Below are 27346 nucleotides of genomic sequence, written 5' to 3' on the forward strand. Positions count from 1 at the left end.
GCTATTTAGTCTCTCCTCTCCCCACTTTCCTCTCTGAAAATGAAGTGTCTTTTCATTTTGAGCCCAGAAATATGAAACAAGCCTGAATTTTAACAAGATCTCTGGGAATAAATGGGCATGGATGTCAGGGAGGCCCACATATAAGTCATCTTCAGTTGAGAAACATGTCTTTGGTTTTCTTACCTACTTCTTCTAACATTTGACTAGTAGGATTTCTCATCAAAATTTCCATCAGAGTGGAGCAGTTTCACATTTATCTAGGTTTGAGAGTAGCTTTCATGCACAGGACTACACTGCTTGGGGTCATTTCCTTCAGAGAAACTAGATCTTTGCCTTAAGGACATCACATATTGACTAGGTCAGAAAGAACGATAGTACTCAAAGTTTTCAGACCAGTACATTTTAGATAAAATCTTCTTTCTGTAAATACAGCATATTTGTCATATTGATGGAAAATATTGAGTGAAAGTCCAATTTAATTGTTCACATGTGAAGCATCTATGATGACTTGAAGTTTATGATTCTGAAGTCTGTAATGTTTAGGACAACTTGAACTTTTCTTTCGTGTCCAAATTCACAGTGCCCAGTAGAATAGCTTCATTTTTCTACTGGGAATTCTCTGGTACTCTTAGGAGAACTTCAAATCTCCAGTCTTTCCATTTCTGGAAAAAGCTCACAGTTGTGTGACTGGTTGACTCTGTTTTCAATGGAAACTGATATAAGCCACATTTTGGGAAAGTGGTAAATGAAACTTCCAAAATGAACCAGTGTCCAAAGAATTGCCCATTGTGTTATTGTTAACCCTGTGTTACGGTATAGTTTTTTGTTTTATGAAGTTTAATACATTTAAAGGATGTCCACAGTCTCTTTTATTATGTAGGTAAGTCCAGAAAATATTTGTTTTAAAATTCTTTGGTTTTAAAGTATCTCCACAATCTCTTTCAATATGTCACTAAGACCAAATGAGATTTATTTTGAAATTCTATGTATAAAAGCCAAAATAGTATTTAAATTGTAATAACTTGGATTGGACATTTAAAATACAAAAATAACCAGATTAAAAATGAAAAGCTGTATATCATATTCATATTTGAATTTTGAGGTAAAATATGGATAAGCAATAATATTGTGAGATGAATTTGTTCCTTATAATGACTTATATTGCAATCTAGAACTTTAAGCAATTTGAAAATAGGTTTAAATATGCAAGTTATCATAATTTTCATGTAAGAAACATTTCTAGTGAGAGTGATAAAATGGCCCATTATATTTAATCAATCATAATTCCCATTTAAAATTTTAAGTTGTCATTTAAATATTGGCCTTATCCTTTTATCCAGATCTCTCTCTTTCACCATATATATATATACATATATATATATATATATATATATCTGCAACTTAAACAATCAAGATTTTTAAAACAGTTCATTTCAAATATTGTAATATGAAGATAAAGAAACAATTTTTTTATCCATGAAGTATATTTGCATATTTTAGGTATGCAATATGATGACATTCATCTTTGGGAATTTGTACCTTTACATGGTATACCTTCATTCTTATTTATCCCCATTCCCCTGCCCTTCCTTCAACCCCTTCACCTCTTCTAATTTACAAAGACATCGTTTGCATTTTTTTCTCATAGTTATTTTATTTCTCTTCTTTTCTTTCCCTTTTGCTTCCCATTTCTCCTTCCCATTACCCTTTGGACCTTTTCTTCCTATTTCACATTATCTTCTGCACAGCAAGAGAAATCACCACCAGAGTGAAGAGACAATCCATTATGTGGGAAGAAAAATTTTTATCATATATTTGAGGCTTGCCACATGATGCATCCATAGTCAAGTAAAAAATACAAGAAAGCAAAGTAGCATTTTCATCTCATATAATAACTATTTTGTTCATGGTAGTGATGAGAGTTGACCAAATCTACTACCTTGGGAAATCATTAGTAAACCTTCTTATTAAGGCTTCAAACTATAGTTCTCATATTGTCCTCCTTTATTAAGACAATGGTGAATTTAGATGCAGAAAGAACCTTCACAAAATGCTAATATATTTCTGAAAAACACAACTTCTGTCACAAGATTTTACATGAGACCTCTATTTTGTACTCTAATTTGATGGGAGAAAAATACTCTGTGCTTTGAATAGAATGGAAAAAATATCTTTTAGTTGATAACTGTTAATGAATTCCATGATTAAGGAAACATATGCATCCAAATCTCTGAGCCTTCCCTTTATCTCAGTTCCACCTTTCTTTGAAACATCTTCTCTTGGTCTTTGATTTTTCTATTCTCATGTACACATATGTTTGCTATTCTCTATTTGTTTCTCTTCCATTCCCTTGTTTTCTTCCACCTACCTCAATTTCCCTTTCCACTGCTTCTGTCAGAGTTCTCCTCTCCTTTTCTTCCTGTCTTCTCTCTTTTAAAATTTTATTAAAATGCTCTACGAGAAATATGGGTTACATATGACTACACACAATACGAGAATACCAAGCGTTCTTCAGTCACTTAGAGTACAGTCTTTCATGGTTTTCATCATTATGCTACTTTTTTCCAAAATACCTTCACTTATGTGATCTTAAATTTATTACATGATGAAATTCCTCTCAAGAAAGTCACTAAGCTTTTCTGAATTTCTACAATCAAATAATTGTTAATTCCTCATCCTACTAGAGCATTTATTTTTGTGTTTGCTACTACACTTTACTTTGTTATTCTTGAGAATCTTCCTTCTCCTTAGCTTCATGTTTTAAAGAACACTCTGATCTTCATTTTTTATGATCTCACTTTTGCTTCTCCATTGTTCTGTCCAGTGCTCTAGGTTCCAGTAAGAACTGAGTATCTGAAATGGAAATTTGCTAAAAGTAAAAAGTGCTAGAGAGAGGAGAGAGGAATCAGTTGGAAAGATGGGCAGGAGGATAGGAAAGCAAGGTAGTAAATGTACAGCCAAGCTATTCATAAAGATTCATAAAGATTCTCTTCATAAAGATTGATGTCACTTGCTGTTGTCATTTGATACTACAATTCCCACCACCAGTGCTATTTCTGTGGACACAAGTTGCATTTGCTGAAATCTTGATATTATTTCTTCAACTGTCTTTTCTGTATTGTCTCTGTACTTTCCCTACCTACCCACATAAAAAACCCTACCCATGTGAGTTTTGCTAAATCTAGATGAAGTGCCCTCACTCTGTGTGTGAGGGCTATGGGAAAGCCAGTTCCTGCCCCTATCACCTGCTCCAGTGTATGGTAGCTGCTTCTTACCAAAAAGATTATGTTAGAAAGGGTTTCAGGTGTGACCTCTTAGAAAATGACATCTATTTGTATCACAATCTCTATACCAAAACTTTCTCAATATTTTCTCTTTTCCCATCTCTTTCCTTTGTGTGCCCTCACTGATAGATAGTTTACCCATATCTGTGCCTGCAATGACACCAATGTCAGCCATGTTATTTCTTCTCTTAGTACATAGTTTTACACATTTAGTTACATTTCACATGGTATTTGAAGAGAGTCTTTCTCCACAAATTTCAAACTGATCTATAGATCTCAGTTTTATTCTTGATTATCATCTACTGAATCACCACTTCTTCACTGACTATCCTTTAATACCTCAAATGTATTCAAAGCTTAGAGACTCTTCATTCTCATAATTATTAAAAGTGTTGAGTCATAGATGGAGTAAGCACCACACTTAAGTTTCCATCATCAGAGGAACGTTTTAAAAGTACAAATGCTTTTCTCATACTTGAATTCATTTTTGTATGTTATACCTTATAATCTATGTTTTGCACAATAAGCTTCCCAACACCATGGAGATATTATATATGCTTTGGGAAGTTCTAGAGAATTGCAACGATTTCTTGATTACTAGTCTGGACTTTAATTCCACCCACCCTAGGCAATATGTACACTATCAAATATTTAAAAAAGAATATTTTATCATATCTTTCAAAAATTTAAAATATCTTAGTGTAAGTCTGTTACTTGAGAAGCAGAACTTAAATTTCTTCACAACAGATTCAAGTCAGTTTATATTCATCATCATTCAAATAGCTTTGCTCTAGACTCTGCACATGCTCAGGACATAGAGTTTCTAACCACATTCAATCGGTCTCAATAAAGTGATCAAAAACTTAGAAAGCATCTCATTTCCTGTAAATTTTTTACTTCTGCACATTTATTAAGTGTATTAATTGCAGTTTTTCCCATTTTTTTCCTCAATATTATTTTCTCCTATTACTGTAGTGTATATTCTGACAAATGCACTTTATAAATATATAAAAGTGATTTTTTTCTCTGCTCATATATTTTCAATTTGTTGTTTTGAATCATTGTAAATCTTCATTCACAGCCTCTGAATTTCTTTTCAGAAGACCTCCAGTGAGAAAATGGCAATGAAAAATGAAACATTGCTGACTGAGTTTGTCCTCACTGGACTCCCATGTCAAACAGAGTGGCAAATCTTCCTGTTCATCCTGTTCTTAGGAATATACCTCGTTACCATTGTGGGGAACCTGGGTCTGATTACTCTCATCAGGAATGACTCTCACCTTCACATACCCATGTATTTATTCCTTGGGAATTTAGCCTTTGTAGATACTTGGTTATCATCCACTGTGACACCAAAAATGCTGGTGAACTTCTTAAACATGAGTAAGATGATAACCTTCTCTGAATGCATGATACAATTTTTCTCTTTTGCAATCAGTGCAACCACAGAATGTTTTCTGTTGGCAGCAATGGCTTATGATCGCTATGTAGCTATATGCAAACCTTTACCTTACCCAGTGATTATGACCAATAGACTATGTTTCCAGCTATTAGTTTTATCATTTGTAGGTGGCTTTCTTCATGCCTTAATTCATGAAAGTTTTTTATTCAGATTAACCTTCTGTAATTCCAACATAATACATCACTTTTATTGTGATGTCCTACCATTGTTTAAGATTTCTTGTACAGACCCTTCTCTTAATTATCTCCTTGTGTTCATTTTCTCTGGCTCAATACAAGTATTCAGCATTGTTACCATTCTTCTTTCTTATACATTTGTTCTCTTTACAATTTTAAAAAAGAAATCTGAAAAGAGTGCAAGCAAAGCATTGTCCACCTGTGGGGCCCATTTCTTTTCTGTGACTTTATACTATGTCCCCTCTCTCTTTATGTATGTGCATCCAGCATCATCAAAGGAAAATGATCAGGATATGATCTTCTCTCTATTTTACACTGTCATAATCCCTGTGTTAAACCCATTTATCTACAGCCTGAGAAACAAGCAAGTCATGGATTCACTGAGAAAGGTGCTGAGGAGAAATGCTTAGATCTCATATTAATATCTATTCTTTTTTCATTAAAATAAACCATTGTGGAAGAAATTGTGAATGCTTTCAGTAGTATTGATTGATTTTTTCAGTTATAGTTCTGCAATGTTAACAATTTATGTACTCTATTACCTCCTTAAAACATTTGCACCCTTTGTTCAAGAACACAATTTTTATATATTATGTATTATAACAGAAACAATAAAGGTGAAAATAAGTGACACATTTTATAGCTTGTGTCCTTGCATTATTTATATATTGAGCACTAAAGTGAAGCTCTTTAGAAAGGACTTGGGTGTGATAACTTTATATAGACAGTAGTGCTCTGTAGTTTTGGACTCCTATCATATATATTCTTCTGTGGGGGAAGTTTGTTTTTGAATGAGAAGAAAACCCAGGAATACTGCTAATCATGGAAAAGGTCTTCCATGCCAGTCTTGCAAAGTTGTGGTTTTAAATCTTGGAATTCTTCAACACATTTATCACTCAGAAATATCAATTAAATTTTGAACATAACCATGAAAATGAGAAGGGAGATAAAAAAATGAAGTCAAGGATAAGGGTAAGGATGCATCAGTGCTCTCTGAGTAAAGAGGAGACATGGGTTACCTCTTTCAATTCCTGATGCTTTTAAAATCATTTTTGAGATTATTGATTTTTCCAGGTAATCAAAAAGCCTCAGTAATTCAGAAAACTAATGATAAAAATAAATAATTCAGCATGAGTGGACTTAGGAAAAAAGTGACAGAATTTGAAGGAAATCTTGTTAATATTTTGTAAATGCAAAAAAGAGAAGTCATTAACATTTACACTTTTTTGGAATGTTTTGTTCACAGAAGGGACTCTAAATGCATATCATCAAAGTTGAAGCAGAAGTAACATGGAATAATGTTGTACTATTTAGTTTTTGGCTGGGAAAGAACTCACTGAATGCTGAGTTTCCTTGCTATTCAAATTCTTTAAATATAATGTGTGATCAGTCTGCAGTTATCCTATTGGCATTTATCTTTCAACAGTGAAATTTCATACATTTTTTATGGGGATACAACTAATTCCCTCAACCTAAAAATTACTGTCATGTTTACAAAATTATAGTTACTATATCTTGCATCCTACCTGCACTTTCATCTGCCTGCCTTCCTAAAGTGTGTGATCAGATGATTCTTCTCATATTGTTTTTAGATTAATTTATATTCAACTCTAAGAACTTTATTGGATTGTCATTGCTACTGGGTTATATAGTTTTGTAGGGGGAGGAGTCCATAAACCAGAAAATAGAATAGGGGTCTCCTTAGGGCTTCCAGTGTATCCTGATTGGAAGGAGTTCAGAGCAAACTTTACAGGACAAATTGCAGTGGGAAGTAGGTCAAGGATAGGGTTAGAGAGAATGAAAAAAATACATAAAGACACCAAATGGCCTTGGGACTTGCACAAAGAGACCAGAAAAAGACCTTATAGGCGGGACACAGAAAGAAACCCAAGTGCACAAAGGATAAGCCATCTCCACCTCTAATAGAATGTAGGGGAACAAAAGTAGGAGGAAGGTCTGACTAAACTGAAGGCAGTATATGCTCACACCTGTACCATATACATAAGTACTCACTCTAGGATCACTGCATTATGCAGTCTAGAGTCACTATATTTATCACATAATTATAGACTACAATAGACATTCACACTCCCCCTTACTAACTCTAAGCTGAGCACGAATAAGGTACCTCCTTGTCAATCAGCTGTCCACCCCAAAGATAAGGCTTAAAAATTAGTTTAAGGGCAAATAAAGAAAAAGACAAGAAGTTGAAAAAGTGATATTAGAAAGAAGTGCCCAGAAACCCATTCAGTCATGGCAAGTTCTGGGTTGAGGGGGTCCCACCTATAAAGGCAGCCCAAAACAAAGGAGTAAAGGGTCCTCCATTTTTCTGGAGTCCCAAACCTGATTCTTCCTTATCAGGGTAACTATCTATCCTCTCCTCTCCACCGTTTCCTCTATACAAATAAAGGGTCTTTTCATTAAAGTTTGTCCCTCTAACTTTTTCTTGGGGCTGAGTTTCTGATCCTGGTGGGCTGCTCAGACAGCAGAGCAGGGGTTCTCATCCCTTGGATTCCACACTTTTATTATATAGGTGTCTAAATCAGCATTTGTAGAGATGATCATCACTATGTCTAGGTTATATGAGGTACATGTCTATGTACATATATATATATATATATATAGGCACATATGCATCTGTATTTTCAGTCTTCACTTTGGTTTTCTCATATTGGCATTATTTATGCTTTATTGTCACATAGTATCACAAATATATGTCTTATTGTCCTCCTATCATTCCAGTCATAAGAATAGAGACTTCTACTGAAAATATCCTTTTACTGTGGAGATAATTACATATCAAGATCAGGTATCACATACAAATGTCATAACTAACTATAATTCAATTTCATTTTTCCAAATGAATGTCCATTCACAAGTTGTGTACTGCATGCTCAAAAGGAAACATTAGCATGTTACCATCATGTTCATAATTTATTAACTACTTTTGTTTGACCTGGGGAACGGAACAAAGTGCCTGGCATAGCCCCCATAGTTCTTTGTGATCTCTGAAACGCTGACTCAGTGTGGGCCATCTAGCTTCTTCCAGTCCTCCCTTTGCAGGCTAGTCACATTCAGAGTTTTTGGTTTCTCTAATCATTAAAGCTCTTTTGTAATCTAGGCCCTCCATGGTGAAGACCCTATGGGTGGTGGGTCCACATGTATCACCTGTTTACAAAGTAAGACTCCACAACTTGAGCCCAGAATTACTGGACAAGCCTGCATTTTAACAAGGTCTATGGGAAATAAATGGGCATTGATGTTAGGGAGGCCCACATACAGGTCACCTTCAGTTGAAAAACTTGTCTTATGTTTTCTTCGGCTACTTCTTCTAACATTTGACTAGTAGGATTTCTCATCAAAATTTCCATTACAGTGAAGAAGTTGCACGTTTACCCAGGTGGGAGATTACCTTTCATGCAGAGGATTACACAGCTTGGGGTCATTTCCTTCAGCGAAACTAGATCTTTGCCTTAAGGACATCACATATTGACTAGGTCAGAAAGAACTATAGCATTCCAAGTTTTCAGAACAGTACATTTCAGATAAAATCTCATTTCTGCAAATATAACATAGTTGTCAGATTGGTGGACTATGTTGTGTGAAAGTACAATTTTAGTTGTTGACATGTGAAACATCTATGATGACTTGAAATTTATGATTGCAGAAGTCTGTAATGCTTGGGAACAACCTGAACTTCTCTTTCATGTTCAAATTCACAGTGCCCAGTAGAAAGATTTAATTTTTCTACTGGGAACTCTCTGGTACTCTTCGGGGATCTTCAAATATCTACTCCTTCCATCTCTGGAAAGAAGCACACAGTTATAAAACTGGTTGATTCTTGTGATCAATGCAAAGTTATATAAGCTACATTTTGCTGGGAGTGGTGAATGAAACTTCAAACTAAATCAGTGTGCAAAGAATTGCCAGTTTTTTTATTGTCAATCCTGTGCTGTTGTGTTTCTTATATTTTATGAAAACTAATTGTTTTAAAGGATTTCCATAATCTCTTTTAATATGTAAGTAAAACAGTATATTTATTTTGAAATTCTTTGTATAAAAGCTAAAATATTATTTAAATGGTAATGATTTATATTGGATATATAAGGTATAAAATTAGCAAGATGAAAGATGAAAACTCACAAATTATCTTCATATTTTATTTTCATTTATAATATGGATAAGCAATAATACTATGAGACTTATTTGTTCCTTTAATGACTTTGTATTGACATTGGAAACTTTAAGCAATTTAAAATTTGGTTTAAATATGCAAGCCATTAAAATTCTTTTTTCTTTTTTTTTGGTACTGGGGCTCGAACTTGGGTCTTTGGGCTTGCTCAGCAAGTGGCAAAACCACTGAGCTAAATTCCCGGCCCTGCCTTTACAATTCTTATTAATAATTCTTATATAAGAAATATTTTTGATGATAATGACAAAGTGGCCAATTATATTTAATCAATCATAATTCTCATTTAAACTTTTAAGGTGGGATTTACTATTGGCCCAACCCTTTTCCACATCTTATACCAAAAACAATTCATTTCAAATACTGTAATATGAAGATAAAGAAACAAAATTTTATCTTATATATTTCAGGTTTGTCACATGATGCTTTGATATACACATTCATAGTCAATTAAAAATAGAGAAGAGCAAAGTAATATCCTACATCTCATATTATAACTATTTTTTTGGCAGTATTGGTGAGAGTACCCCAAATCTAGTACCTTGGGAAATCACCAGTATACACTATTATTAAGGATTAAAGCTGTAGTTCTCATATTGTCCTCCTATTTAAAGATAACAAAATTTAGATGCACAAAGAATATTAGGAAATGCTAATATATTTATGAACAACACAATTTCTGGAACAAGATTTTACATGAGGCCTCTTCTAATTCCATGGGAGAAAAATACTCTGTACTTTGAATCAAATGGAAAAAATGTCTTTCAGTAGGCAACTTTTAATGAATTCCAGGATTATGGAAGCATGTACATCCTAACCTCTGAGCCTTCCCTTTATCTCAGTTCAGTCAAATAACCATTAATTCCTCATCCTACTAGAACATTTATTTTTGTATTTGGTTCCATACTTTACTTTGTTATTTTTGAGGTTCTCCCCTCTCCTTAGGTTCACAAAGCTCTGCTTTTTACTTTCCCCTTTGTTTTTCAGAACACTCTGATTATCATTTTTTATGATTTCTCTTTTGCCTCTCCATTGTTCAATCCAGTGCTGTAGGTTCCAGTAAGAAATGAGTTTCTGAAATGGAAATTTGCTAAAAGTAAAAAGTAGTAGAGAGAGGACAGAGGAATCAGCTTGAAAGATGGGCAGGAGGATAAGAAAACAAGGCAGTAAATGAACCCGAAAGTTATGACTCAACACTGTCTTCATAAACATTGCTGTCACTGCTGTTGTCCTCAGATACTACAATTCCCACTAACAGTGCTATTTCTGTGGACCTGGGTTTTATTTGCTTTATTCTTCATATTATTGCTCCCATTGCCTTTTCTGCATTGCCTTTTCTGCATTGTCTCTGTCCTCTCTCTACCTATCCATATTAAAAATCCTGTATATGTGTTTAGATAAATCGAGATCAATTCATGTGTCATTGTATGTGTGAGGGGCATGGGAAAGTAAGTTCCTGTGCCTTTCAGCTTCTGAAGTGTGAAACAGTCCTACCTACAAAACAGATTCATGTGTTAGAAAGGGTTTCAGGTGTGACTACCTAGTAAATGACATCTGCTTGCAACATAATCTCTTTACCATAACTTTCTCAATATTTTCTCTTCTCCCATCTCTTTCCTTTGTGTACCCTCACTGACAGATAGGTTACTCATACCTGTGCCTCCAACTACACCAGTGACACTTGTGTTATTACTTCTGTTAGCACATAGTGGTAGTTTTACATGTTTAGTTACATTTCACCTGGTATTTGAAGAAATTCTTCCTCCACAGATTTCACAGTTAACTTGTTCTCAGTTTTATTTTTGATTATCACCTACTCAATTACCACTTCCTTACTGACCACCCTTTAATACCTAAAATGTATCTCAGTCTCAAATCTTCATTCTCATTGTCTGTTGGATTATATATGGACTAATCACCACACTTATGTTTGCATCCTTAGAGGAATATTTTAAATGTGCAGATTCTTGTTTTGTTCTTAAACTATTTCCTCATAATGTATGATTTGCACAATGACTTCCCTGCACAATAGAATATTGAATATGCTCTGGGAAGTGCTAGACAACAGCAACAGCTTCATGATTACTATCCTTGTCTTTAATGCTCCTCCCAAACAAGCAAGGTGTACACTCTCAAATATTTAATTTAAATATTTTATCATATCACTCCCTTTCTTTGAGAAATAGAATTCAACTTTCTTCACAATGGATTCAATTCATTTTATATTCATGGCCATTCAAATAGCTTTGCTCTAAATTCTGCATATTTCTAGGACACAGAATTTCTAACCACATTCAGTAGATCTCAATAAATTGGAAAAAAACTTATGAAGGGACTCATTCCCTGTAAATTTGTTACTTTTGCACATTTATTAACTGAATTAATTGAAGTTTCTGCCATTTTAATTCCTCAAAAGTATTTTCTTCCCTTATAGTAGTATATATTCTGACATGCACTTTATAAATGTGTAAAAGTGATTTTTTTCTCAACTTATGCATTCCTATTTTCTTGTTTTCAATCTTTTTTCATATTCACTGCATTTCTTTTCAGAAGACGTCCAGTGAGAAAATGGCAATGAAAAATGCAACGTTGCTGACTGGGTTTTTCCTCACTGGACTCCCATATCAACCAGAGTGGCAAATCCTCCTGTTTCTGTTGTTCTTGACAGTATACCTCATCACCATGGTGGGAAACCTGGGTCTGATTACTCTCATCAGGAATGACTCTCACCTTCACATACCCATGTATTTTTTCCTTGGGAATTTAGCATTTGTAGATACTTGGTTATCATCTACTGTGACACCAAAAATGCTGGTGAACATAATACACAAAGACAAGATGATAACTTTCTCTGAATGCATGATACAATTTTTCTGTCTTGCAATCTGTGTAACAGTAGAATGTTTTCTCTTGGCAGCAATGGCTTATGATCGCTATGTAGCTATATGCAAACCTTTACTTTACCCAGTGATTATGACCAATAGACTATGTTTCCAGCTATTAGTTTTATCATTTGTAGGTGGCTTTCTTCATGCCTTAATTCATGAAAGTTTTTTATTCAGATTAATCTTCTGTAATTCCAATATAATACATCACTTTTATTGTGATGTCTTACCATTGTTTAAGATTTCTTGTACAGACCCTACTCTTAATTATCTCCTTGTTTTCATTTTCTCTGGTTCAATACAAGTATTTAGCATTATGACTATTCTTCTTTCTTATACATTTGTTCTCTTTACTATTTTGCAAAAGAAGTCTGAAAAGGGTGTAAGCAAAGCCTTCTCCACCTGTGGAGCCCATCTCTTTTCTGTGTCTCTGTACTATGCTCCTCTTCTCTTCATGTATGTGCATCCAGCATCTTCAGAAGCAAATGATCAGGATATGATCTTCTCTCTATTTTACACTGTCATAATCCCTGTGTTAAATCCATTTATCTACTCCCTGAGAAACAAGCAAGTTATAGATTCCCTAAAAAGGGAGTTGAAGACAAATACTTAGATCTCATAATAATATATTATCTTCTTTAATTAAATGTAGCATTGTGGAAGTATATGTGAATAATTTTCAGTAGTATTCAAAGTTTTTTCTAGATACAGTTCTATAATGCTGATGAATTAAGCATTTTGTACCTTATTAGCTTCTTCAATGTGTGTATCCTTCATTCATAAATATAAATACTTTTAGTGTATTATTCATATCATATCAAAAAAGTAATCCTGAAAATAAGTAAAAACAATATACATGTTGTGTTCTTGCATTATTTATGTGCTGAGCACCAAAGTTCTTTTCAAAGGACTTGGGTGTGATAACTTTATAAAGACAATGCTGTTTAACTGGTTACAAATCTACTATTATATATAATTTACATTTTATTGAAAATGTGATTTTCCTGATATAATGTAGTGAGTCATGACTGTTGGTTAATGCGTTGTAAAATAACTAAATTATTTTGCTAATTCATATCTTGTGTCTCAGTTATATAACTGGCAGAAACCATATTCCTCTGGGTCAATAAGAGACAGTCTTGCTTAAAGTATATATATCTATATATATCTATCTATATCTAGATCTAGATCTAGATCTAGATATAGATATATGTTCTTAGTAAAATAGATATTAACTTTTGTAAACTGTAGTTAAGATGTCTACAATTCTGTTTTGTTTACCTAAAAAATTCTAAAGGTGTTATAGATCTGTAATTATTAGTTTTGATATTAATAAATGCTGCACTTTCTCCTAAATGGTGCAATAAAATGGGACTCTAGCTATACGCTCAATAATTTTCTGACAGAACAAAGGTTGTTTCACAAAAATATTGGCTTTATTTAATTAAACTGATCAGTATGTTTCTTAGTTCAAGTCTGCTATACAGACTCAGTTTGCTTTGCTCTTTTAGGCTTGTTTTATGTATATTTGTAAGATGTCTAACTATCTGTCAAAGTTCTAATGTTTTGGGATGCTAACTACTGAATAGATAGGACTAGACTTGGCAATGAACTTGATAAATTTATTCTGAGAGGCACTTTCAGAATCTCTGATATTGCTCATATTTAGTAAGAAGAGTTTATAACATTGACTCCAATTATCTGTCACATCCCCTCCAACATGGGATATGTTCTGCCTAACCATCACTGAAGAAAGCTGTGTCAGCACTGAGGGACACAGCTACACATGGTTAATTGGCCATACCTTTAAAACAGGGAAGGAAGCATTCAGAGACAAAGGAAAAAACTTGTGAGTGTCAGAAAACCACCTGAGTGTCAGCCCTATAAAATAAGCAGAGCTGCAGAGTCTTTATTTTCTGCTCTATGTCAGTCTTATTCTCTGCATAACATTTTGGGCATTCTTTGAAGATCTCCATACACAGTGTATTAATTATTGTTATTTTCTAATTATTTAATCATGAAAATTTGTTTTATTTTTTCCTAGAAGTAAGAGGGATGCTTTTTATATTTTCTTTATTAATATCTACTTGTATTACATTAAAATTAAAATAAAAAAGAATTCTTATACTTGATTGCTGAAAAGTAAATATCCTTTCTAGCAAATGTGAACCATCAAGTATCTTTTGATTTGGGCTTTCTTTAGTATTTGACATCACAATTTTTTGTGATCTTTTTATGGGCTCAAGCACCTGGCTTCATTTTGCTTGTGGTCCAGCTACCTTTGATGGAATCTAGGTGTCAATTCAACATGAGAGAGCCAGCCAGATGATGTGGATGTCAAGGACTCAAGATTGAGAGGTAGGCTAAAGCAAAGGGAGAGTTGTAGGTGGCGTCACAAAATGGAAAAGTAAAAGTTAGAGTGTTTTTTCCTTTAATGGTAAGTCGCTTCTCCAAAATCTCTCAGGCCTAGAGCATAATGGCTACTCCTTCTCTGATATTTTATTACATTAAAAGAAAAGGAGCTAATACAGCTCTCTTGCTGATGTCAATCTTTGGTGAGCATTCAAATGAAACACAAATATCTTCATATTTTTGGACAACTCATTAGGTCCACTTCTCATACATTTCTCTAAGATTTCCCTCATCATTTTTTCAATCATGATTCTTTCAAGTCCTTAATATTCCAGCCAAATTACTGGCTATAACCCACAATGATATAGAAAATTGTACATCTGCTGATTTATTTTTCCAGGCAAAAGGAGTGTACTGCTTAAGGTTCTAATTACTAGTGTCTTCTAGCAGTGGTTCATAAAGGGGTATTAGTACTACAGCATTTCACTTTAAGGGGTGGGGTTGGCAAATCAGGCAAAATGTTCTGTAATCCAGGCTTCTGTCTTCTCTTTCTCTGTCATTTGATCAGTCAACCTCCCCATAGACACACCCCTTGCAACTGTAAGTCCAGGATGGGAGAGATAAGAAAGTATGCATTAAAAGAGTGAAAACCATGGCCTCCAGGGGGTTCTTAAACCAAACATGTATGTACCACTTCCATTTGCTGATGGAATGCTACTGTGCACATCCAGATCCATTTCAATACAGAAAACTCAGGACACATGGTATCTTGGGGCCCATGATTAAGCATTTAGCCTCTACTAAATATCATTAGCATGGCAACAGGTGTTTTCTCAAAAGGATACTGGAAATTTGCTTAAGGTATAAGAGCTTTGTTATAAAATTCTAAGGGCCTATCCTATGATTCACCTATAGAGGCCTGCTGAAGGCTCCAATTAACCTTGTACATGTCACTGCCAGTTGAAGCATCCCTGGATGCTGAGTTATATGACATCATTTTCCAAAGGGAAACCTGCTGCACAGTTTTTTCCTATTTGTATTCCAGTCAAAAGTAGAAGCTGTTCTGGACTCTTGGCAAATGGGTCACAGTAATACACTCAAATGAAGTATATATAGCCTCCAAATAAAAAAAACACAAAATTTATTAGACTTTGTGTTTTATTTTTGGTTGTAACAGAGGCCATATGCAAAATACTTGTGTTTTACCTTAAAAATATGTCCCATTTCACTGACTTAAAAATTTCACTGAGTTGGAAGGGTTATGGGTTTTTGTACAATTTATTCCCATCTTTTGGTTCAAACAGTATTGCCAATAAATTTACTATAGTTCCTTTTTCTTGTTCAGTAGGTCTAGTCAGCACACGGTCCCCAGTGAAGCAGACTAGTGTGATAACCTCTGGAGGAAGCAGTGATCAATATTCTTGAGAAGGTATTTGAAAATCATGTATCTAATAGAGAATAGATGAGGAAAGGTAGAGAAGGCAAAAAAATAAGGACCAAGATATATCATGTAAAGGTGCAAATTCCCTATGATGAATGTGATCATAATGTGTACCTAAAATGCACCAATAAACTTAATGAAGAAAAAGTCCATAATTAGAAAACTAATAACCCTATTAGAAAATGGCAAAAGGATTGGGGGATGTAGCTCAGTGGTGCTTTAGCATGCGCGAGATCCTTGATTTCATCGTCAGCATTACACAGAGACCAATGAGCAGATCTGAGCAGATATTTTGAAGATGAATATATGCCGATGTCAAATGAGTATACAAAAAAATTAGACTACCTTAATCATCAATAAAATGCAAATAAAATCACAATGTATGTCACAACTCACTTATTAAGATGATAAAAATTGAAGAACTACTCATATTAGAAGCACCAAGGAAGAACTTTTACAATCAAACACAGGAAAAGATATGACTTAAGAAAAAATTCCACAAAAAATTAAGAGGGCGGTCAGTGTAAGTCAAGTTCCAATCATGGTAACAGGTATCTCTGCACATCAGGTTACTTATTCTATGTTTTTGTAGAGTTTTTACAATGACTTCTTTTTTACCTGTGTTATTTTTCCTTATACATAATTCTTTTTTATACATAATTCCAAGAAAACAGGGTGATTAATGAAAAAAAATGGCATTTTTATTTTTGTTTTCATGGCTCTCCTGATGTTCTGGATCAATTAAAAACAGTTCTCTTTCATAGTCATTTTGACTTTGAAGAAGAGCCAAAAGTTGCATGGGGTCAGATCTGGTGAATAAAGTGGGTGAGAACACATTATAATATTTTTATGAACCTACCTATCTGTTGAATTTCATTTGACAGCAGCATTCACTATATATTTGATCACATCTCACAGAGACACTAACAAAAATGGACTTCCAGAACTTCTTCTGAAAGAAGTAAAAATTATGATATGAATATATCTCAAGAAAGAGAGAATATTTTGAAGGGTCTAATGACAACCTGTTCTTTATTTTAATAATTGTTTGCAGTCTAATGATTCACTACATATTTTGGTAAATCCTTGTATGCTTTTTGTTTTTCTCCTATCTTTCCTGGCATGAAATGAATGGAGATTTAACTTTTTATTTCATAAAAACCTTTTACTACAGAGATAATTGTATATCAGTATTCAGATATCAAATATAAATATCATAATGTGTATATTGAATGTTTTTTATAAATAAATATTTATTCACAACTCATTTGGTTTATACTCAAAAGGAAATTTGAGCTTGCTACTACCATGTTCACAATTGATTAATTGTTTTTCCTTTAACATGGGGAACAGAAAGAAAAAAGTGCTGGCCTAGCCTCCCACATTCTTTGTGATCTCTTAAATGCTGATTCCCTGTGGCACTATCTAGCTTCTTTCACCTCCTCTCTTTGCAGGGCAGTCATGTTTACATTTTTTGGTTTCTCTAAGCACCAAGGCTCTCTTGTAATCTAGGTCCTTCAGTGATGAAGGCCCTATGGATGGTGGATCCACAAGAACCACTTGTTTACAAAAAGTAAGACTTCCAAACTTGAGCCCAGAACTACCGAAGCAAACCCACATTTAAACAAGATCTCTAGGACATTAGCGGGAATTTGGGTTTGAGAAGCACAGATATACATCACCTTCCACTGAAAAACTTGTCTTTTTATTTTTAGCTACTTCTTCTAACATTTGACTAGTAATACTTCTCATCAGTTTTCATCTTAAAGTGGAGAAGCTAGGTATTTATCTAGACTTGAGACAGAGTTTTCAAGAGGACAGCAATTATACTCAGAGTCAGTTCCTGCAAAGAAGTAGATCTCTGGCTTATTAACATCATGTTTTGATTAGCTCAGATAGAGCCATACCAATCAAAGCCCTCACAGCAGTACATTTTAGATACAAGCTAGTTTCTGTAATTACAAGAATTATCCTTTGTGATGGATAATATTGAGTCAAAGTGCAATTTTAGTTGTTAAAATGAAAACATCTGTGATAACTTGATGTTTATGATTTCAGAAGTCTGTAATGCCTGGGGACAACCTGGACTTCTTGTTCATGTCTAAATCCACAGTGCCCAGTGGAATAGTTTCACTTCGTCCTACTGGGAATTCTCTGATACTCTTAGAGGAGTTTCAGATCTACACTCCTTTCAGGTCTGGAAAAAGTGCGCAATTAAACTAGTTGACATTTATATTCAAAGTAAACTTATATAAACAACATTTCCTGAGAGTAGGAAATGAAAACTCCAAAATAAATCAGTGTGCAAATAATTATTTATTAATGTCAGTTCTATACTCTTGTATTTTTTTGTTTTATAAAGACTGATACTTTTAATGGATCTCTACAGTCTCATTTAATGTATAGGTAAGCCAAAATAATTTTTATTTTAAATTCTTTTTACAAAAGTTAAAAAGATTGTTTATTTTTTAACAATTTAGATTGAGTGTGCAAGATACCAAAAGACTCAGATGAAAAATGGAAGCTAGTGTATTGTATTCATATTTTGTTTTTGAGGTAAATTATGGATCAACAATAATGCTGTGAGATGAATTTGTTCTTCTTAACAACTTTACATGGTGATCTTAAACCTTAAAAATTTAAACCTAGGTTTAAATATTCATGTCATAATGGCTCTTACATAAGAAATATTTCTGATACTGATAAAATGGCCTGTTGTGTTTTATCAGCCATAATTCTGATTAAATATTTTAAGATCTCATTTAAATACTAGCCATGTCCTTTCATTCATTTCTGACCCTGTTTCATTATTTTATGAATATTTAAAATATGACAAAAATGTTCTTCCACTGCTCCCTCCAGGATTTATGTGTAAATCAGTATCCGCACACAAATTGAGTGTGATCATTTTCAATTATCTAGTAAGTTAGTATTTCATGGAAAGAATCCCACTCCAAATAAAAATATATTCAATGTGTTGGTATTTATTTATATTGATAAAGTTCCCATCTTTGCCTGCATGTTATTCTTTTTTTTGTTTTTACCTAAAGAAAGCACATTTTTTTATTTGAATGTTGACTTTTGAAGGGAAATACTGATGTACTCAGAAGTAGCACTGATAAATATTACTGGACCTATTGTGTAGACAGGGACATCAGAAAAACTGTCATTTAGGCAGAAACCCTTGTGAGAAGATGAAGTTTGTTACACCACTGAAAATAAACATGTTCTCATGCCTGATTTTTGTCCTATGCATATCTACCACAATTATGTATTCTCTTCCCTTTCTTCGTCATTTTCTATTACCTAACTGAAATTCACTTTCTATTTCTTCTGTCCTGTATCCTTCTCTATTCTTTCTTGTCCTCTCTTTCAAAATAAAAGTGCTCAAAAGGAAATATAGGTTACATTTGATTACACACAATGTGAAAATATCAATCATTTTCTGTCTTGGAACCTCTTTAATTCTCTTTGCTATTATGCTACTTGTTTCCAATATACTTTCAGCTATTCTCTTATCTTAATTTTATTACATAACAGAAACTGCTGTTAGTGAAGATGCTAAAAATTTCATTTCCACAATCGAATAACTTTGTTAATTCATTTGTCCTACTAGAACATTTCTTTCAGTATTGGGTACTATTCTTTACTTTGTTTGTTAAAGGAGTACTTTTCCATTCTTTATGTCCAAAGAACTTTGTTTCTTGTTTTTCCCTTTGTTTTTTAGATCACTCTGCTCATTATTTTTAATCATATGTCTTGTCACTCTTTTGTTCATTTCAATGTTCTGGGTACCAATAAGAAATGAGTCCCTTTGATTCCACTTCACTCCAGAAAGAATGACTGCTATCATGAAATCAACCAATAACAAACGCTGGTGGGCTGTGAGGAAAGAGGAACCCTGCTCCACTGCTGGTGGGAGTATAGACTGGTGCAACCACTGTGGAAATCAGTGTGGAGATACCTCAAAGAACTAGGACTGGAAGTCTCATTTGACCTCGCTATTCCACTGCTGGGGATCTTCCCCAAAGAATTAAAAGAATCATACTACAGTGATATATGTGTGCCCATGTTCATAGCAGCACAGTTTGTAATAGCTAAAACTTGGAAACAGCCCAAATACCCATCAACTGGAGACTGGATAAAGAAAATGTGTTTTTTTAAATAAAATGGAATACTACTCAGCCATAAAAAATGAGAAATTAGAGACACTTATAGCTAAGTGGATGCACATTGAGGCAATACTCTTAAGTGAAATAAATAGGACACACATGAATAAATTCTGAATAGTTTCTCTGGTGTGAGAAACTGAAAGTGTAAATAAGGACTAAATGTATAATAGGTAATGTGAAATAGGTAGAAAAGGGGCAAAGGGGAAGGAAGTGGGAGGGCTAGAGGAAAGGATAGAAGGGAATGGGATTAATATGAGAAAATGGAAAAATAGGAACAAAATCTTTGTAAATGGAAAGGAATGGAAGTGTTGAAGGGAGGGCTGGGCAAGGTGAAAAATAAGAACCAAGAGAGATTATGTAAAGGTGCAAATTTCCAATGATGAATGTCATTATATTGTATACCTAAAATGTACCAATGATTAGAATGAATAATCGATAATGTAAAATAGGAAGAAAAGGTCCAAAGGAGTAGGAGTAGTGGGAGGGGCAGGGGAAAGGAAAGAAGGGAAAGGAAAAATGCTGAGAAATGGAAAAAATGGAAATAAAGTCTTTGTAAATAGGGAAGGGTGGGGGGCGTGAAGGGAGGGCTAGGTATGGGGAAAAATAAGAACCAAGATGCATTATGTAAAGGTACAATTCCCAATGAGAAATGTAATTGTGTTGTATACCTACAATGTACCAATAAAAGTATTTAATAAAAAAAAAGAAATGAGTCTCTAAATGGAAAATAGCTCAAAATGAAAACTGCTAGAGAGATTAGAGATATAAACTTCAAAATGGACAAGAAGATAAGAAAACAAGGCAGCCAATGAACAGCCAAGTTATGATCCAGCACTATCTTAATAAAGATTGCTGTTTTTGCTGCTGGCCTTAGATGTCACAACTCATACCATCGATGCTACTCCTGTGGACACAAATGGTATTTGCTGGAGTCTTGATATTATTGCTTTGGTTGCCTCTTCTATTTTGTCTCTGCACATTTCTTTACATTTCTCCATATTACAATTCCTATATATATGTTGGATTGTGCAAATCTAGATGAGGTGGTCTGGCTCTAGGTGTGAGGGACATGGGAAAGAAAGCAAGTTCCTACCTATTTTGGATTCTCAAGTGCATGGTAGCCTCTGCCTACCAGAAAGTCATTTGTTATAAAGGGGTTCAGATTTGCCCATCTAATAAATGACATCTGTCCACATTATAATATCTAATCTCTTCAATAAAGCTTTCTCAATATTTTCTTTTCTCCCATCTCTTTTCTTTGTGTACCTTCACTGAAGTACATTACTCATAATGTGCCTCTAACCATTGCAATGACACCCATGTTATTACTTCTGTTAGCATCTAGCAGATCCATATGTTTAAATAAATGTTCCCTCCACAAATTTGACAAGACTGAGGTTCACAGTTTTATTATTGCTGATCACTTACCCAGTCCCCACCTTTTAATATTTATTATGTAGCCTAATCTTAGTAATTCTTTATTCTCTTAATTATTACAAATACCACATTATATAACACTACTCTTACATTTACATCATCAAAGGAGCTTTTTAAAGTGCAATTCTTAACTCATTCTTGAACATTTGACTCTATTTCTCAAGTAGTACCTCATACTTGATGTAACTCATGTTTGTAAAATGAGCTCCCCAAGGTCATGGAGATGTATAATATGGTTTCATAAGTCTTGGGCAATAGCAATAGCTTCCTGATTACTATCCCTAACTTTGAGGTTCTCTCCATACAGGCATTTCCTGTAATACTAAATATTCAAATTAAAAAATCATATGATATCATTCCATATTTTAAAATATCTTAATAAAAGTGTGCTACTTGAGAAATAAAATTCAAATTCCTTTACATGACATTCAATTCAGTTTATAATCATGACAATTCAAATAACTTTACTCTACATTCTGAACATGTCCAGAATATAGGATTTTCTACCACATTCAATAGTTCTCAGTAAATTTGTCCCAAACTTAGCCTCTCAATTCTCTAATTCTTTTACTTTGATCACATTTATTAAACTGAATTAATAGAAGTATTTGCCATTCTAATTCTCCCAAACTCTTTTCTTCTATTACAGCAGTATGTATTGTGAAAAGTGAATTTTATTTTTTTATGAAAGTGACTTTATTGCAATGCTTATCCTCCAATTTTCACCTTACAAATCTTTATTAATCTGGATGTTTTAAAATCTACATTTAACTTCAGGGGACATCCAGTGAGGACATGGAAAGGATAAATGCAACATTGTTGACAGAGTTTATCCTCATAGGACTCCTATATCAACTGGAGTGGAAAATCCCCCTGTTCTTTGTATTCTTGGCAATGTACTTCACCACCATTGTGGGGAACCTAGGTCTGATTACTCTCATCAAGAATAATGCTCACCTTCACATACCCATGTATTTTTTCCTTGGGAATTTAGCCTTTGTAGATACTTGGTTATCATCCACTGTGACACCAAAAATGCTGGTTAGCTTCTTAGACAATAACAAGATGATATCTCTCTCTGAATGCATGATACAATTTTTCTTCTTTGTAATCAGTGGCACACCGGAATGTTTTCTGTTAGCAGCAATGGCTTATGATCGCTATGTAGCCATATGCAAACCTTTACTTTACCCAATGATTATGACCAACAGACTTTGTATCCACCTATTAGTTTTATCATTTGTAGGTAGCTTTCTTCATGCTTTAATTCATGAAAGTTTTTTATTCAGATTAACCTTCTGTAATTCGAATATAATACACCACTTTTATTGTGATGTCATATCATTGACAAAGATTTCCTGTACTGATCCTGCTATTAATTACCTAATGCTGTTCATTTTCTCGGGTTCAATACAAGTATTCAGCATTGTGACTATTCTTGTCTCTTATACATTTGTTCTCTTTACAATTTTAAAAAAGAAGTCTGAAAAGGGTGCAAGCAAAGCCTTCTCTACCTGTGGAGCCTGCCTCTTTTCTGTGACTTTATACTATGTCCTCCTTCTCTTCATTTATATCCATCCAACATCTTCACAAGCAAATGATCAGGATATGATCTTCTCTCTATTTTACACTGTTATAATCCCAGTGTTAAATCCATTTATCTACAGCCTAAGAAACAAGCAAGGCATGGAATCACTGAGAAAGATATTAAAGAAAAATGCTTAGATTTCATATTAATGTGTAGTCTTTTAATTAAAATATATTTTGAAGAAAATGTGAATGTTTTCAGTAGTATTCAAAGATTACGGCAATCTTAGTTCTATAATGTTGATGAATTAATTTTTTGTACTTTATTACTTTCTTAAAAATTTGTATTATTTATTCATTAAAAATTTTTACATATTATTCATGTCATACAAGATAAAGTAAGGTTGAAAATCATTTTACTGGTTGTATTCTTGCATTATAGATATACTGAGCACTAAAGAGAAGTTCTTTTCAAATGGACTTCAGTATGATAAGTTTATAAAGATTATAATGCCATGTAGCTTGGGAATCATAACACATTTACTCCATTGCAGTGGAAGATTTGTCTGTGAATGAGAAGAAAATCCAGGAATACTGCTAAGCTTCAAAAATATTTTTCAATGCACTTGTTTTGAGAAATGGTGAGTTTCACTTCTTGGAAGAATTCAACTCATGTATCACAGAGAAATATAAACAAAGCCTTGAACATAATCTTAAAAATGAGAAGGGACTTAAAAACAGCGAAGCTGGGGGAAACACTAAGAAGATGTTCTTAGTTCAGTGTTTTGCAGTACTGAAAAGAGGTGTGTTACATCTCTTTGCCTCAGATAATTTTTAAAAGGCCCTTTATAGATGTATTGGTTTATTTCTGGGAAATCTAAATACCCGACTAATCCAGAAGTATAATAGATTAAATAATTAAGCATGGGTGAACATAGATAAAAAGTGGAAGAATAGAAGGAAATGCTTTTATTCTTCCTTTTAAAATGTAAAAAGAAGGTCATTACTATTTAGAGTATATTGATATGTGTTGCTCACATGAGGGACTTTAAAGGGATATTACTAAAGTTCAAGTAGTGGTAAAATGGAACGATGTGATAGTGTCCAGTGGTTGGATTGGAAAGAAAAATCCTTGAAGATTGGAATTCTGTGTTCTCTATTTTCTTTAAATATAATGTGTGATCAATCTTCAGGTCTATCTTTGCCATTTATCCCTCAACAGAGGAATTCCATACATTTTCCTAATGATACCACTGAGTCTTTCATCCTAGAAATTACTCATCTTTATGTTTTCAAAATTCTAGTTAGTTTATCCTTCCATTCTGCAACATGCTGCCTTCTCATAATTTGCTATCAGATAATTCTTCATACACAGGCCACGGATTAAATCATATCCCTCTTTAATAATTTTTAGTGGATTCTTATTGCAACTAGACTGAATTAGCAATGTGAATGTAATTTCAGATCAACTGTTTTTATGTTATAGGTATCTAGATCAGCATAGATTATCTGTTCATCAGTATGCCCAGATTATATGATATGCATGTAGAAGTGTAGATGTATACCTAAATACACACATACATATGTATATATAGTCTTCACTCTGTTTTTGTTCATGATGGCATTATTTTTTGTTTCTTCACAATTGAATCTTGATTTAACTTTGAGATTTCTTCTACTCTTCCTGTACTAAAATATGTGCTATTGCTAACATATATTTCTTTTAGCTTTCTGTACATACTTCACAATCTCGGGTATATGTTTTTACTTTTACAAGTCTTTTACCTCAGAATCTCACTCCAGATTCTGTCATTCCTTCTTCACAGGGAACCTATGTTACTCCACTTCTGTTGTTTTCTGATTTTTATTGGTGCATAATGTCCCCATTATACTGATAGTTTGCTGTCAATTATCTAGGATTTTGTTTGTTTATTCATTGTTATATCACAAAGATAAAATTCATTATAATCAACTGTGGTGTATTTCTTCTGCTGTAATGAAGGTACATTACCATAATTTGCTTTTCACTGGATGAGAAGATGGTCATCAAGCTGTGAGAGCTTGGGTAGGGTCTGTAAGCTGTCCAATCTTACTTTAGTTTTAGTGAGTATGGAAGAAGCATTTAAAGGCTTCTCAGAAGCTCAGATTTTCTCTGCAGCTTTCTCGTACCTGTCGTTTCTACAGATTCTTCCTATTTCATCATTCAATTCAAACTCATTATTTTATGCTTCCATAAATTCACCAAAATCACTGCCTTCGATGTAAGCCAATTCTTATTTTTCTTATAGGTTCACTTCTTTATATACACTATTTTCTTAAATGTGGGATACCAGGAATGAGGTAAAATAAACATTTGCTAATCAATTATTTTTGACAAAGTATATGATTTTTTGCTTTTCCATTAAATAAACTATGAAAATGCATATATATTAATTAGTGTTTTGACATGAAGAATGATATCATTTAACTAAGTTGTATATAATTCTCTAGATACTAGATAAGAATAAACTTATAGAAATACTAATAACATAAAAGACAACTTTGTGATGGTGTACTAAACTTTTAACTTGAATACTTAAAATAATTCATAATTCTCTCTATATATTATGTTTATACTATATACTTTTATTATCACTTATAAAATCTGTAGCTAACATGGAGATTGTTAACAAAATTATCCCAGGTGGTTAAGAAATAACATATTTTTATTTAAGTAAATTAAAAAGCTCATATCAACCAAATGTAACTTTTATCAAAATCTAGATTTGACTGGATTCTATTGAGTATGTGTATTAAGTATGTATCAAACCTCTCTGCTCCAGACATTTTACTTTGAGGGGTGCTGTTTTAAAACAGTGGGTCTTAAAGTTTAGTGGACATTAGAATCATCTATAAAGCTTGTGCAAAAACAGAAATATTGACTCCATCACCAGACTATCTGAATCAGCAATGTTAATGTTGATTTCAGATCATACTTGGAGAATCATTATATAATCAGGAGTAAAAGCTTCATAATGTCAATATATATTAAGTACCAGTCTAAACATAGTTTCAATATCCCCTATGTTCTCTACTTAAACAACAATATGCAAATATTCTTAGTTTCAACCCTCTCCTTTGTACTTTCTTCCCTGTTCGGTCAAGTGGATTAGGAATTCAGTAGCACATTGGTTTCAAATATAAAATATTCTGGACTATTTTATAATTTTTATTTCAAATGAAGATTGAAAGCAATGATAGACAATCAAAGCTCTATAGGGCCAGGGATTTAGCTCAGTGGTTCTGGAGCCTGCCTCACAAACGCAAATTCCCGAGTTCTATCCCCAGTACCAACCCCCCCCCCAAAAAAAATTCTACAGCCACATTTCAGTAATATGAAGAATTTCTATCAATTACAAAAATTATTGTCAAGATGTACCAACATTTTAAACATCAGTCTTAAAATTCTTCCATAACATGCTTCAATTGCTGAAGTACTGTGATGCTTACAAATTCTGATAAGGTACTTTCTATGTGAGACTTACTTTAGTGTAATAGCTAACAATTTCATGACAGATACCCTCTTCCAAATGTACTCTTACTGACCTCTCTTACAGAGTCATAGTCATATTCCCCTGGTACTCATGATCAATCATTCTAGTCAACACAGTTACTCCTTTGTTTGCTTGATGAATCAGAAGAATTATTAAACCAAAGTGACAAGCTGACAATCTTAATTTTCAGATCAGTTTAATCATCTTGGTATCACCTGTTGGAAGCACTCCTTCTTCTGAAATGGAGACTTCTAGGTCAGAAAAGCATAGAGTCTCAAGAACAGAAATAAATTTTGCTTGGAGATCATTAGGGTTATTGAGCAATTCTACTCTCATTTTTGAGCCTATGAAGAATCAATCAAGCTACTGAGAGAAACAACACCATACATATAGTCTTCTTGAGGACTTTGTCCCAACGCTATACAATACTGTCACATAGTACCTTAATAACTCTTCAAAATATGATCATATCATTCTATCAAACTGCTTTCTTCAAGATGGTGGAAAATATGGCAATCCAGTGACTCTTATGAGCACAGGCTCATCAATGCACTTTTTTAAAACTGCAAAATGTGTTCTTTACATTATTGCTTCTGATTGCAGTGAATAAAGACTATTGCAGTGAATAAAGAATTCTGTACATCCACACATAGTAGTTTTGGTATAAGAATTATAAGGAAGGAAGCATGTTAACATTTATCCACTCCAGTAAGAACAAAACACTGCTCCTTCCATGATGGAGGTGGTCCAATTTAATCAGTGTACTGGCTTAATACTTTAGAAAGTGGTGAAATATAGGATGCTCAGTGTTGGTTTCTCATGCTAGTAGATTGAGCACTTACTTGTGTTTAAAACAGGGTTAAAATCAGCAGATTACGGAGACCATGG

The 27346-nt window shown here is 33.6% G+C and overlaps 3 protein-coding genes across 3 annotated transcripts; all 3 read left to right on the top strand.

The window, feature by feature from the left end:
• The first annotated feature begins 4402 nt into the window (after positions 1 to 4402).
• Positions 4403 to 5332, top strand: LOC147830408 (olfactory receptor 5H17-like). Its single transcript, XM_087210255.1, has one exon. The coding sequence runs from the start codon at positions 4403 to 4405 to the stop codon at positions 5330 to 5332; it is 930 nt and encodes a 309-aa protein (XP_087066381.1).
• A 6341-nt stretch (positions 5333 to 11673) lies between these two features.
• LOC106010511 (olfactory receptor 5H17-like) lies at positions 11674 to 12609 on the top strand. Its single transcript, XM_013077067.3, has one exon. The coding sequence runs from the start codon at positions 11680 to 11682 to the stop codon at positions 12607 to 12609; it is 930 nt and encodes a 309-aa protein (XP_012932521.2). The 5' UTR covers positions 11674 to 11679.
• Positions 12610 to 22193: 9584 nt separating this feature from the next.
• LOC147830409 (olfactory receptor 5H17-like) lies at positions 22194 to 23123 on the top strand. The gene has a single exon (XM_087210263.1). It carries the CDS (start codon positions 22194 to 22196, stop codon positions 23121 to 23123), a length of 930 nt encoding a protein of 309 aa, XP_087066389.1.
• Positions 23124 to 27346: the final 4223 nt, after the last annotated feature.

The sequence above is a fragment of the Heterocephalus glaber genome, unplaced genomic scaffold (assembly GCF_053883595.1).
Source record: "Heterocephalus glaber isolate CG9 unplaced genomic scaffold, H.glaber_assembly_v1.0 deba00000122, whole genome shotgun sequence".
Taxonomy (NCBI): Eukaryota; Metazoa; Chordata; class Mammalia; order Rodentia; family Bathyergidae; genus Heterocephalus; species Heterocephalus glaber.